The 14,442-nt window shown below is 35.5% G+C and overlaps 2 protein-coding genes across 2 annotated transcripts in view; one reads left to right on the top strand and one right to left on the bottom strand.

The window, feature by feature from the left end:
• LOC143026480 (uncharacterized) overlaps positions 1–13,501 on the bottom strand; it is a 38,966-nt gene extending 25,465 nt beyond the window's left edge. Inside the window, exon 1 of the mRNA XM_076186938.1 lies at positions 13,450–13,501. Coding sequence (XP_076043053.1) covers positions 13,450–13,483 — 34 coding nt within the window. The 5' untranslated portion in view covers positions 13,484–13,501. The remainder of the gene's footprint in view (positions 1–13,449) is intronic.
• The window catches only part of Nup75 (nuclear pore complex protein Nup75), a 27,315-nt gene continuing 23,270 nt past the window's right edge, over positions 10,398–14,442 (top strand). Inside the window, exons 1-2 of the mRNA XM_076186937.1 lie at positions 10,398–10,616; positions 13,548–13,638. Coding sequence (XP_076043052.1) covers positions 10,575–10,616; positions 13,548–13,638 — 133 coding nt within the window. The 5' untranslated portion in view covers positions 10,398–10,574. The remainder of the gene's footprint in view (positions 10,617–13,547; positions 13,639–14,442) is intronic.

Raw genomic sequence — 14,442 nt, 5'->3', positions numbered from 1 at the left:
ATTCAGACTCGGAAAATATAGTACAGATAAGACCAGACCAATTAAGATTAAATTCAGGTCACAAACAACAGCAGAGAAAATTCTATCCAAGACAGGGAAACTAGCAACAAATGATCAATATAAAAAGGTATGGATAAAAAGAGAAATGAATAAGGAGGAAAGAGAGGCAGAAAAGCAGAAAAGAATTGAAGCTAAGGCAAAAAAACGAGGAAAGAACGGAGTCAGAGAAAGAGAGATTCTATTGGAGAGTAGTGAACATGAAAATAAAGCAGTTCGACATACTAAAGAAAAACATAAGGGAAACAGAGAATACAATGGAAGTGGCAGAAAACTAAGAGTGTCTTACACAAATATAGATGGATTGATAACAGGATTGAATGAACTGAATGATTATTTGAAAGAAAAAGAACCGGACATAATGGGAATTGTAGAAACAAAATTAAAAGGCCCACTACCACCCAACAGTGTAGGACATGATACATACAATTATTGGATTAGAAACAGAGAGAAAAAACAAGGGGGTGGAGTTATGTTCCTGACTAAGAAGGATATAAACGTGAAAGGTGTCATATATGGAAAGAATACAGTAGAGATGATTATGATAGAAGTGGAAGACCGAGATAAGAAGAGCAGAAAATTTGTGATCAATTATGTGCCTCCGAAAACAGCCTCATGGGAGGAGAGTGAACATAAAAGTATGTTAGAGGACACAAAGATAGCATTAACTAAAATAATGGAAGACGGAGGAAGAATAGTTATGATGGGCGACTTTAATTGCAAAGAAATCTGCTGGGAAGAAATGACAGTAAAGAGTGGTGATGACTCATGGGGAAATGCTCTACTTGAGATGATTACTGACCATTCAATGACACAATGGATACAAGAGAACACTAGGTATAGAAATGAAGAAGAACCATCGAGGCTAGACTTAATAATTACATCTGAACCTAGAATAGTGGACAAGATTGAATATAAAACACCAATAGGTAAAAGTGACCACATATTGATTGAACTGGAACTTAATGAAGAAAAATATATGAAAAGAAATTAACAATATAGAAAAGGAAGAATGATGTATGAAAAAACAAACTTTGATAAAATAAGAGAATTCTTCCAACAAGAAAACTGGGAAGATATATACAAAGAAGAAACAACAGTGGAAGAGAAATGGAATATTTTGACAAAAATTTACAAAAAAGGAGTGGAAAAGTATGTCCCAAGACAAAAACAAGAAAAAGAATATGTAAAATGCTGGTACAACAAAAGTTGTAGGGAGTTAAAGGACAAAAGAGACAAAGCCTGGAACAGATGGAAAAAAGACAGAAGACCTGAAAAATGGAAAATATATACTGGTTATAGAAATGAATATGTACAAAAGTGCAGAGAGGAAAAAAGAAAATATGAAAAAGATGTTATAGAAAAGTGTAAAGATCAACCAAAACTATTCTACAGATTTGTAAACAATAAACTGAAAAACAAACAAGACTTAGAGAAATTAAGACAAGGAGGAGTTGAATACACTGAGGAAATGGAAATGGCAGAAATTATGAACAAACATTTTAAATCAGTGTTTACAAGGGAAAATATACAACCTGAAGAGATTGAGTGGAAGGAAAAAGTCCCCCCTATGGAAGAAATAGAAGTAACAAAGAATGAAATATTGACACACTTGGGTAATTTTGATGTCAGAAAATCGCATGGGCCAGATGAAATAGCAAACTGGATTCTGAAAGAATGCAGGAATGAACTGGCAGACAAAATACATAGCATAATAAGCAGTTCCTTAAAAGAAGGAAAAGTTCCAGAAGATTGGAAAAAAGCAAATATAGTACCTATATATAAAGGAGGAAATAAAGAAGAACCTACCAACTATAGACCAGTCTCTCTAACAAGTACAATAGCAAAAATATGTGAAAGAATTATCAAAAGTAGATGGGTAAAATACTTGGAAAAAAACAACGTACTAAATCCAAGGCAATTTGGATTCAGACAAGGACGATCATGCGTCACCAATTTAATATGTTTCTATTCAAGGCTAATAGATATAATACAAGAAAGAGATGGATGGGCTGATTGTGCATTTCTAGACCTAAAAAAAGCTTTTGACAAAGTACCACATAAGAAGTTGCTTAAGAAATTAGAATATGAAGGAGGAATACAAGGTAAATTGCTAAATTGGATGGAAGACTTTTTGCAAGAAAGAAAAATGAGAGTAGTGATAAGAGATCAGCACTCAAAATGGAATGAAGTAATAAGCGGTGTCCCGCAGGGAACAGTTCTGGCCCCAATAATGTTTGCTATATATATTAATGATATGGATGAAGGAATTGAAAGCTATATGAGCTTCTTTGCAGATGATGCAAAATTACTGAAAAGAGTGAAAACTGAAGAAGATTGTGAATCACTACAGAGAGATCTAAATAAAGTACAAGAATGGAGTAGGAAGTGGGAGATGGAGTTCAATACAAAAAAGTGTAGTATAATGGAATTTGGAAAAAGCAAAAACAGAATAACAGGATCATATAATTTGGGAGAAGAAGGAATAAAAAAAGTAGAAAATGAGAAGGACCTGGGAGTCATTGTTATGAATAATATGTCACCTGAGAAACATATAAATAAGATTTTTGGAGAAACTTATAATTTAATAAGAACAATCAAAGTGGCATTTACATACCTGGATGAAGAAATGGTGAGGAAAATCCTAATCACCCTGATAAGACCAAGATTGGAATATGCAGCAACGATATGGTCACCAAGTACAAAAAAATGTATAAAAAAACTTGAAAGAATACAAAGAGCAATTACAAAACTGGCACCAACACTCTCAAAACTATCATATGAAGAGAGACTACAAAAACTTAAACTACAGACACTAGAGCAAAGAAGAGAGAGAGGAGATTTGATAGCTATTTACAGAATCATGAAAGGCATAGAAATTACTGATAGAGAGAATCTGATAAAATGGGATGACAGAAATACAAGAGGACACGGAAAGAAAATAAAAAAAGACAGCTATAGAAGAGATTTTAAAAAGAACAGCTTTCCTCACAGAGCAATAGACAGTTGGAACAAGTTAGATGAGAAAGTGGTGTGTGCAAAATTAATACATGAATTTAAAAATAGTTTAGATAAAATGAGATATGAAGACGGGACCCCACGAGCATAGCTCCCCTTCCCGTAAAATACAACTAGGTAAATACAACTAGGTAAATACACACTTTCAACGAACGGACGGCTTGAAGAACGCTCTGAAGAAAAGTGCAGATTGTGGATACCAACGCAAAGAGAAGTGCCTTTTTGTATTTGCAGGGGGGGGGGGGAAATTGCTCGTGGGGTAGTGGGAAAGTAAGGAAAGAGGAGAGGGGGAGGGATTGCTGGGGAAATGGAAGGTAATGAGGAGGTGGAGGAAATGGCCCTGACGGGCCGCCGTAAGGTAGACAAACGACCCCAAGACGAGTTGGATGATAACATGTCTAATAGGAATGTGAAGATTAGAGGTATAGATAGGAGCAATATAGCAGAAAGTGATGAGAATATTTTCAAGGGATTTAAAGAGAGTGGGGGGGACACAAACCCCCCCGACTGACAAGACTAGAGAAGAAGGTTGATAAGGTGATCGAGGACTTGGAGAGTAGGTTAGGTCATATGAACACCATTTTAAAAAGGGTTGAAAGATTGGAAGAACTGGAAAAGGCGAATAAAAACTTAACTGATGAAATAGAAGAACTAAAAAGACAGTTAAGAGAGGTAAAGGGGGAGAATGAGGAATTGAAGAAGAATAGTAAAGAAAACAGAGAAACAATAGCTAAAGAAAGTAAAAATTGGAAGCACACCCAAGAAGGAAATAAGATTTCATTCACTGACATAGTCAAACAGCAATTGAAAGAACATACTGAAGACTCAGTTATTAAAGTGATGAGACAAAAGGAGAATATAGTAAGGGATTTAGCAGACAAGAAGAAATGTATAATTATATTAGGAATGGAAGAGAAACACAACACAGATAGAACCACAAGAATCAAGGAGGAAAATGAAAGAGTAAGCCAATTACTAGAATCAGTTCAGGAAGATGAACCAGGAATTATGAAACAAATCGAAGAGAAATTTAGACTCGGAAAGTATAGCACAGACAAGACCAGACCAATTAAGATTAAATTCAAGTCACAAACAACGGCAGAGAATATCTTATCCAAAACAGGGAAACTAGCAACAAGTGAACAACACAAAAAGATATGGATAAAAAGAGAAATGAATAAAGAGGAAAGAGAGGAAGAAAAGCAGAAAAGACTGGAAGCTAAGACAAAAAACGAGAACAGAACGGAGTCAGAGAAAGAGAGATTCTATTGGAGAGTAGTGAACATGAAACTAAGGAAGTTCGACATACAAAAGAAAAACATAAGGGAAACAGAGAACACAATGGAAGTGGCAGAAAACTAAGAGTGTCTTACACAAATATAGATGGATTAATAACAGGATTGAATGAGCTGAATGATTATTTGAAAGAAAAAGAACCGGACATAATGGGAATTGTAGAAACAAAATTAAAAGGCCCACTACCACCCAACAGTGTAGGACATGATGCATACAATTATTGGATTAGAAACAGAGAGAAAAAGCAAGGGGGTGGAGTTATGTTCCTGACTAAGAAGGATATAAACGTGAAAGGTGTCATATATGGAAAGAATACAGTAGAGATGATTATGATAGAAGTGGAAGACAGAGATAAGAAGAGCAGAAAATTTGTGATCAATTATGTGCCTCCGAAAACAGCCTCATGGGAGGAGAGTGAATATAAAAGTATGCTAGAGGACACAAAGATAGCATTAACTAAAATAATGGAAGACGGAGGAAGAATAGTTATGATGGGCGACTTTAATTGCAAAGAAATCTGCTGGGAAGAAATGACAGTAAAGAGTGGTGATGACTCATGGGGAAATGCTCTACTTGAGATGATTACTGACCATTCAATGACACAATGGATACAAGAGAACACTAGGTATAGAAATGAAGAAGAACCATCGAGGCTAGACTTAATAATTACATCTGAACCTAGAATAGTGGACAAGATTGAATATAAAACACCAATAGGTAAAAGTGACCACATATTGATTGAACTGGAACTTAATGAAGAAAAATATATGAAAAGAAATTAACAATATAGAAAAGGAAGAATGATGTATGAAAAAACAAACTTTGATAAAATAAGAGAATTCTTCCAACAAGAAAACTGGGAAGAAATATACAAAGAAGAAACATCAGTGGAAGAGAAATGGAATATTTTGACAAAAATTTACAAAAAAGGAGTGGAAAAGTATGTCCCAAGACAAAAACAAGAAAAAGAATATGTAAAATGCTGGTACAACAAAAGTTGTAGGGAGTTAAAAGACAAAAGAGACAAAGCCTGGACCAGATGGAAAAAAGACAGAAGACCTGAAAAATGGAAAATATATACTGGTTATAGAAATGAATATGTACAAAAGTGCAGAGAGAAAAAAAGAAAATATGAAAAAGATGTTATAGAAAAGTGTAAAGATCAACCAAAACTATTCTACAGATTTGTAAACAATAAACTGAAAAACAAACAAGACTTGGAGAAATTGAGACAAGGAGGAGTTGAATACACTGAGGAAATGGAAATGGCAGAAATTATGAACAAACATTTTAAATCAGTGTTTACAAGGGAAAATATACAACCTGAAGAGATTGAGTGGAAAGAAAAAGTCCCCCCTATGGAAGAAATAGAAGTAACAAAGAATGAAATATTGACACACTTGGGTAATTTTGATGTCAGAAAATCGCATGGGCCAGATGAAATAGCAAACTGGATTCTGAAAGAATGCAGGAATGAACTGGCAGACAAAATACATAGCATAATAAGCAGTTCCTTAAAAGAAGGAAAAGTTCCAGAAGATTGGAAAAAAGCAAATATAGTACCTATATATAAAGGAGGAAATAAAGAAGAACCTACCAACTATAGACCAGTCTCTCTAACAAGTACAATAGCAAAAATTTGTGAAAGAATGATCAAAAGTAGATGGGTAAAATACTTGGAAAAAAACAACGTACTAAATCCAAGGCAATTTGGATTCAGACAAGGACGGTCATGCGTCACCAATTTAATATGTTTCTATTCAAGGCTAATAGATATAATACAAGAAAGAGATGGATGGGCTGATTGTGCATTTCTAGACCTAAAAAAAGCTTTTGACAAAGTACCACATAAGAAGTTGCTTAAGAAATTAGAATATGAAGGAGGAATACAAGGTAAATTGCTAAATTGGATGGAAGACTTTTTGCAAGACAGAAAAATGAGAGTAGTGATAAGAGATCAGCACTCAAAATGGAATGAAGTAATAAGCGGTGTCCCGCAGGGAACAGTTCTGGCCCCAATAATGTTTGCTATATATATTAATGATATGGATGAAGGAATTGAAAGCTATATGAGCTTCTTTGCAGATGATGCAAAACTACTGAAAAGAGTGAAAACTGAAGAAGATTGTGAATCACTACAGAGGGATCTAAATAAAGTACAAGAATGGAGTAGGAAGTGGGAGATGGAGTTCAATACAAAAAAGTGTAGTATAATGGAATTTGGAAAAAGCAAAAATAGAATAACAGGATCATATAATTTGGGAGAAGAAGGAATAAAAAAAGTAGAAAATGAGAAGGACCTGGGAGTCATTGTCATGAATAATATGTCACCTGAGAAACATATAAATAAGATTTTTGGAGAAACTTATAATTTAATAAGAACAATCAAAGTGGCATTTACATACCTGGATGAAGAAATGGTGAGGAAAATCCTAATCACCCTGATAAGACCAAGATTAGAATATGCAGCAACGATATGGTCACCAAGTACAAAAAAATGTATAAAAAAACTTGAAAGAATACAAAGAGCAATCACAAAACTGGCACCAACACTCTCAAAACTATCATATGAAGAGAGACTACAAAAACTTAAACTACAGACACTAGAGCAAAGAAGAGAGAGAGGAGATTTGATAGCTATTTACAGAATCATGAAAGGCATAGAAATTACTGATAGAGAGAATCTGATAAAATGGGATGACAGAAATACAAGAGGACACGGAAAGAAAATAAAAAAAGACAGCTATAGAAGAGATTTGAAAAAGAACAGCTTTCCTCACAGAGTAATAGACAGTTGGAACAAGTTAGATGAGAAAGTGGTGTGTGCAAAAACAATACATGAATTTAAAAATAGTTTAGATAAAATGAGATATGAAGACGGGAACCCACGAGCATAGCTCCCCTTCCCGTAAAATACAACTAGGTAAATACAACTAGGTAAATACACACGACTCGGTGGCGCGGTTGATATAGTACTGGATGCCAGTACGGAGATGCGGCAGTAACTGGATCGAATCCTGCCCAGGGCCGAAATTATTTCGGTATCGCTGCGCTTCGGGTCATTACTCCGACTCTCGTGGGCGAGGAGTTGTGTGTGTGTGTGTAAGGTCATAGCATTACCCATAGATCGGTCATATGAGCTCTGATCTCTCTTCCGGGAGGGAAATAGCTATTAACGTTGTGAAAGCTCAAGGTTAGACACTATTAAGCCTGTATTGGCTCAAACACTTTCAATTAATAATGGCAGAATATTCTGTGTATTCTCCAAAAAACAACCTAATTCGGTTATATATAAATAACAAGTTCCTTCAATGGGACTCGAATATTTGAATGTAGAACTGCTTATCACTAAGCAAAGTCGTTACTGTTATGCCAAACTAAAACTAAATTACTTCAACGAAACAGTATGTAATCTTAATTCCATCGATTTTTTATTCGGGCGAGCCATCCGACAATTGTATAACGTTAAGACAAAGGATTACAAAGGCGGAGCATGCCGACAGGAGACCTTTTGGTACGTAGCTAGGTCGGATGCCAAAAAAAAGGTTATTGATAATAATGACAAATAAATAAACATACAAGTAAAACTATAAGAATATAAATAATAAATAAAATAAGGTAAAGTTAAATAATAAACAAACAGCTAAATAGTAAATAATAATAAATTGACTGATAAATAACAATAAATGATAATCAAGCATATAATAATAAACAGACAAATAATAACAAACAAATAAACAAATAATATAGAATAAATGACAGGCACTACAGCATCTTGTTTATGTGTTTATTTAAACGAATCTTGAAGCTTCGAACTGAACTACACTGCATATATATATATATATATATGTGTGTGTGTATATATATATATATACATATATATATATATGTGTGTGTGTGTGTGTTTACCTAGATGTATTTTATGGGACGAGAGCTATGCTCGTGGTAACCCATTTTCGTAGCTCTCCGCATCCAGTTCGTTCTTAAAATCTTGTATAATTTTGGCACTCACTGTTTCTCCGTTTAGTTTATTCCAGGCATCAGTCACTCTATGTGGAAAGTTATTATTTTTCAAATCTCTTCTGTAACTGTCCTTCTTTAGCTTCTTCTCGTGTCCTCTTGTTTCTCTTCTATCCCATTGTAATTAATCGTCTCTATCAAGAACTTCCATCCCTTCCATAATTCTGTAAATGGTAAGCAAATCACCTCTTTCTCTTCTCTCCTCCAGTGTTGATAGATGTAATTTATCCAGTCTTTGTTCGTATGTCAAATTTAAGAGTGTAGGTGCCATTTTTGTCGCTGATCTTTGAATTCTTTCTAATTTCCTTTTTTTTTTTTTTTTTTTTTGGGGGGGGGGGGGGTACTCCACGCAGCATACTCCAATTTATGTCTCATCGGTGCAATCACTATTTTCTTTACCATTTCTTCGTCCATGTAGTCGAAGGCCACTTTCATTGATCTTAGTAAGTTAATAGTCTCTCTAACTAATTTATTGACATGTTTATCAGGTGTCAATTCACTTGAGATAATCTGAGTCGACTTTTTTTGTTTTACTTCCTTGGTACCAATTTTATATTAACCCGATATTCTATTTTTGCTTTTTCCAAATTCCATTATACTACATTTCTTAATGTTAAAGTTCACTTCACACCTCTGACTCCATTCCTATATTTTGTCTATGTCTTCTTGTAGTGATCTGCAGTCTTCTTCTGTGCTTACTCGCTTGAGTAATTTGGCATCATCAGCAAAGTTCATGTAACACTTCACTCCCTCATCCATATCATTTATGTATATGTCAAACATTAAAGGAGCCAATACAGAGCCTTGCGGGACGCCACTTATCACATCTTCCTAGTTCGAGTTTTTGTCTCTAAGTACCACTCTCATTTTTCTCCCACTTAAGAAATCTTTCATCCATTCCAGTAGCTTACCTTGTATTCCTCCTATTATTTCAATTTTTCTTATTAGCTTTTTATGTGGTACTTTGTCAAAAGTGTGTGTGTGTGTGTGTGTGTGTGTTTACCTAGTTGTATCTTACAGGAATTTAGCGTCATCTGAAAAGAAACTCATGTAACATTCCACATCTTCATCCATGTCATTCACATAAATAACAGCCAATACTGATCCCTGTGGAACTCCACTAATCACCTCTTTCCAAACTGAACTCTTTTTCTCTGTGTATTTACCTAGTTGTATCTTACGGTAAGTTGAACTACGCTCGTGCTGTCCTGCCTCTGTATCCCGCAGTGTCTAATTTGTGTATTTACCTAGTTGTGTCTTACGGGAAGGGAAGCTATGCTCGTGGTGTCCCATCTCTGTATCCCGCAGTATCTAAATTGTTCTTAAATTCGTGTATGTTTTTTTGCACACACTATCAATTCGTCCAGTTTGTTCCATACATCCACAACTCTGTGGGGAAAGCTGGTTCTTTTTCAGGTCTCCTCTGTAACTGTCCTTATTTTTTTCTATGTCCTCTTGTATTTCTCGTATCCCAATTTAGTGAGTCTTCTCTATCAAGGACTTCCATACCTCTCATGATTTTATAGATGGTCAACAAGTCTCCTCTTTCTCTTCTTTGTTCCAGGGTCAACTAGTTTTGGCACTCTATTTGTATGACAGTTTTGAAAGTGTTGGGGCCATCTTCGTAGTTGTGGTTTGGATTCTTTCAATTTTCCATATATTCTTTCTAGTACTGTGTGGTCATAATGTCGATGCGTACTCCAGTCTTGGCCTTTTCAGTGTAACTAGAATTTTCTTCACCATTTCTTCGTCCAAGTAAGTAAATGCCACTTTTATTTATCTCAGCAAGTTGTAGGTTTCTCCAATAATTTTTGTTTAACTGTTTATCAGGAGACATATTCCTTTGTGATGTATGGAAAGATTCATTATTTCTGAATGGTGAGCACGGTAATACCCATTTGTGGCTCTTATCTCCGCAGACTATTTATGGTATTTAACTTATATTTCGATAGTTTATTTAAATCATAAAACAGTTTTGTTAGTAAGCAAGTACCTTGCGTCATTTCACTGTATAAATAAAATCTATAGACGTGACATTTCTAAAGTAGAATCCGTTCAGTCAAATACTTATTTTTATCTTTTAAACAACATTAATCACTGACGAATTCCTAGAAACTGCATACTTTTCCTCGAAATCGACAAGCACTACTGCAAGAGTAGATTCTCAAACCAAAACAAGAAATATGGCTACCGCAGACGATTCAAAGCTTGGCGGCAATACTTGGGTATATTTCATTTTCGTACTTTTTATACACCCTAGTTACTCAATTTTTACTTACACAGTATGATTATCTGCACTGTAATCTGTAATTTAATGCCCTTTAATGTAATTAAGTGACCTGCTGGGGTGCTGAATTAGGTTGTCCCTTACTTTACAGTTGTTATTTTAAGTTTTATTTATTGTTTTCATTGTACTGTCGTCAACTTGTTAATCCAGTGGGCTAAGGTTCCAGAAACACGCAAGCACGGACATTTAACATGAAACTTACGTTGGCCTTCTGCTCCTCCTGAGTCCTGTTCATGATTAAATGACAGACCAGGAGGTAATAATAGCTAGGTCAACATAAAAATGGAATTTCTGATATTTGAGCTGAAGTAGTTCTCATGGGATGCAAAAGGTCGCTATGAGTACAATGCAATTTGAATTATCCATCTAACTTAGTTCTCGAGATATTGCATTTTGAATGGAATTAAATCGGGCATATTTTGTCCCAGGAAATCGGGCCGAAACGTGCGGTCTGACTAATCGCCGATCAAACGTAAACAATGACGGTTTTTACTGACAGGCACAATTTTGTATAAAAATTTAGCATATGGTTGCATTATTTGACCTATTTTCTTTAAGATGTGTGATTTCCATATAATTTGATCAAAGAATTATGTTTTTATCCTCTGCAAAATTAACTAATAATATCCAAAGTGTCATTCGCAGATAATTCCATGATCCCTCGGGTACAACCAGAGACGATTCCGAAAGATTATAAAAATATCTAGAGGCATAATGATAGTTTATTTAGCATTGAATCAATATACATTGAAGTGCAGATAATCATAATGAAAAGAACACATAGTTCAAAATAACAATTACAAATGCCGAGGATCACACTAAAAAACATGTAAGCTTATTTCCATTGTGGTCCTCAGGCAGTATACAAGTGGGCAGTATTATTTTAGAATTGCATACCTATGCACTATAGCATTAGAAAATTAAATATTTTTGTAAATTATAATAAATTGTCATCTATGTAATAGAATATGTATTTTTCTTGGCAGAAATTGTTATAAAAAAAATTGAAGTTGCCATTTTTGTTTTGATAGATTCTGATGTCAGATGACAACAGCCTGATGACATCTAGAATTATAGGTACCACATTATTAAATATAGGACAGATTAGGTAGTTAGGCAGGTTAGGTTAGGTAGCTAGGCAGGTTAGGTTAGGTAGCTAGGCAGGTTAGGTTAGGTAGCTAGGCAGGTTAGGTTAGGTAGCTAGGCAGGTTAGGTTAGGTTAGGTAGCTAGGCAGGTTAGGTTAGGTTGGAATAGAATAGATGAATTTGGCATACTTTAATTTTTTCAACCTCCACCTCTACCAAAAAAAAATGGCATCTCAAGTAGTCAAAATGGTTATGTTTGTTATTTTATAGCTTTTAGCAACTGTTTCTATTATTAATTTCCGCCAAGAATAACATATGTTACGTTGATATATAATTTACAAAATTATTATTTAATTTTCTAGTACTGTATCGTGTAGGTGTGTGCTTCTAAAAATTTACCAAGTGGTCAAGTGAAAACAACATAGTGTTCAACAAGAACTTTGAACTAATATGGGCCAAATAAAAATCTTAGAGTACTGGTACACAGTGGGTGCAGAGGCAGCGAAAACAAAGGACCTAGATATGGACCAAAAGGTCTCCTGTTGGCATGCTCCACCTTTGTAATCCAGTTTGTAATCTTTGTGAGAGACCCGGAGGTGTGGATAAATGATGACTGTGGCTTCAAAACACACATAACCCACATCACTAATGCTGCTTGTTGTTGTTGTCGTTTCCTAGACTGTCTGTCCAATCAGTCCTGTCTCCCCAAGGAATGCCATGGTTGGAAATGGGTTTTCCCACAAATCCTTTATAGAGTGTATGTAGTGTTGTTTGCATGTGTTATTGTGTATAATGCAGTCTCCCATTATGTGTTGAATAGTATGGGGTGAAGTGTTACATCCTGGGCAGTTGTCTACAATGCGTTCATCCAGTTTCTTCTGGTAGCTTAAAAGGGCTGGGTGGTGACTGCACCGCAGTCTGGCCAGGTGGACCCTGTCCTTTTGTGGGAGAGAGGATTCCAAGGGATGGATATCAGGGAGTCTGGCATGCAGCAATGTGTTGTCTTTTAATGTGTTAATGGAACAGTGAGTGATATGATTATGAATATGTTTCTGGAGGCTGGTATTAGGTGGTTTTGGAGTAAGAGAAGAGAGCATTTGTTTGTGAAATATATATTTTTTTTTTTTATGTTTCTTGGCGTGTGTGGGTGTTCTGCTATGTAGTGTTGTGGGTATGCTGTGTTTGTGGAGGCTGCAGCAAGTGTTTGTGTGCCTCTCGTGTCAAAGTGATCCTTGACTTTGAGGACTTTTGTTTCAGTATAGATGGTCTGTATTTGTTGTATGTGTGCAGCCAGTAAATATTTTTAGGACTTTGTTTTGTATGGTCTGAAGGGTGTTGAGGTGTGTCTCACTGAGATTAGGTGTCCATGCAGGACTTGCATAATTCATCACTGAGTGTATGCATTGTTTGTATATTGTAGAATTAGTTTCTTTGTTTTGTCCAAATGTTGTTCCAGTGAATGACTTAAGTGCGTTAAGTCTAGGTGTGCATTTATTTTTTATGTTTGTGATGTGTTGTTTGAATGATATGGATGTATCATTTGTTACACCAGGAAATTTCAGTGTGTGTGTATGTGTGTGTGTGGTATTAGAGTATTGTTGATATCCCACTATCCCTCATGAGTACTGTGTTTGCTATCATCTTTTCTGAACACACCTCAAACATCTTATTGTTATAGTTCTTACCTGACATCCTGAACCTTCCTAGTACTCCATCCATTGACTTGTTTACTCCATCAAACCTAGAAAGAAAATTGTAAAAATGTTTCTCATTTTTATTTCAGACTGTGGTGGATGATTTATGTTCCAACAACATGCATGGCGTTCTAAACCATATAAGCACAGTCGTAGTGTTTCCATGCAACAGACAAGAAGGTATGTATTGTAATCTTAGTTTGACTTGGTGAATTTTGGCATGTCCTGTTTTGGCCAAATTTGGATAAACCGGAGATGTTAAGCATCTAAATGAACAGGTTTATTAGGTTTTTAATATGCTTTTAAGTTGCATTTTTGCAATAAACCAGCTTGAATTTATTCATTTATCTTTTTGATATAGTTTATTAAGGGATAATCCTTCATCCATGAGGAGCTAAGAAGAGAGGGAAACAAGGGTGGTGGATGGGAGTAGAATGGGTGGTAGTGGGAGTGTGGTTTTGACTTTGCTTCCTTATGAGAGAGAAGAAACCCTTGATGTGTAGATATAAATAGATAGAATTTATTTGTATGAAATATTTCAAATGGTGCATGTGAAGGTGGGAGCAGCCACCAGACCAGTCAATCAATCCATTGCCCCAGAGACTCGTGTCTCTAAGGAATCCCATGGCTTTTGCTTCCAGGATCCCAACCATGGGATCGGTCCATAAGTCACTTGAAGAAGAAATATTGTGTTATTGTCTGGCTATCTCTTGGAGCAGTGTAAGAACATAAGAATAGGGGAGACTGGAAGAGAACATAAGACCTGCTTTAGGCAGTTCCATGGCCATTACCACTTGAAGAAGAAATATTGTGTTATTGTGTGGCTATCTCTAGGATGGAGCAGTGTAAGAACATAAGAATAGGGGAGACTGCAAGCGACCATAAGGCCTGCATTAGGCAGTTCCATGGCCATAACCACCAGTTGTCCCCATCCATGAAGTTATTTTATTTATTTATTATTATTATTATTATTTTTTTTTTTTT

The sequence above is a fragment of the Oratosquilla oratoria genome, chromosome 6, assembly GCF_046742065.1.
Source record: "Oratosquilla oratoria isolate Oo_2021 chromosome 6, ASM4674206v1, whole genome shotgun sequence".
Lineage (NCBI taxonomy): Eukaryota > Metazoa > Arthropoda > Malacostraca > Stomatopoda > Squillidae > Oratosquilla > Oratosquilla oratoria.
The sequence above is the reverse complement of the archived record's forward strand: the minus strand, read 5'-3'. Positions and strand labels throughout refer to the sequence as shown.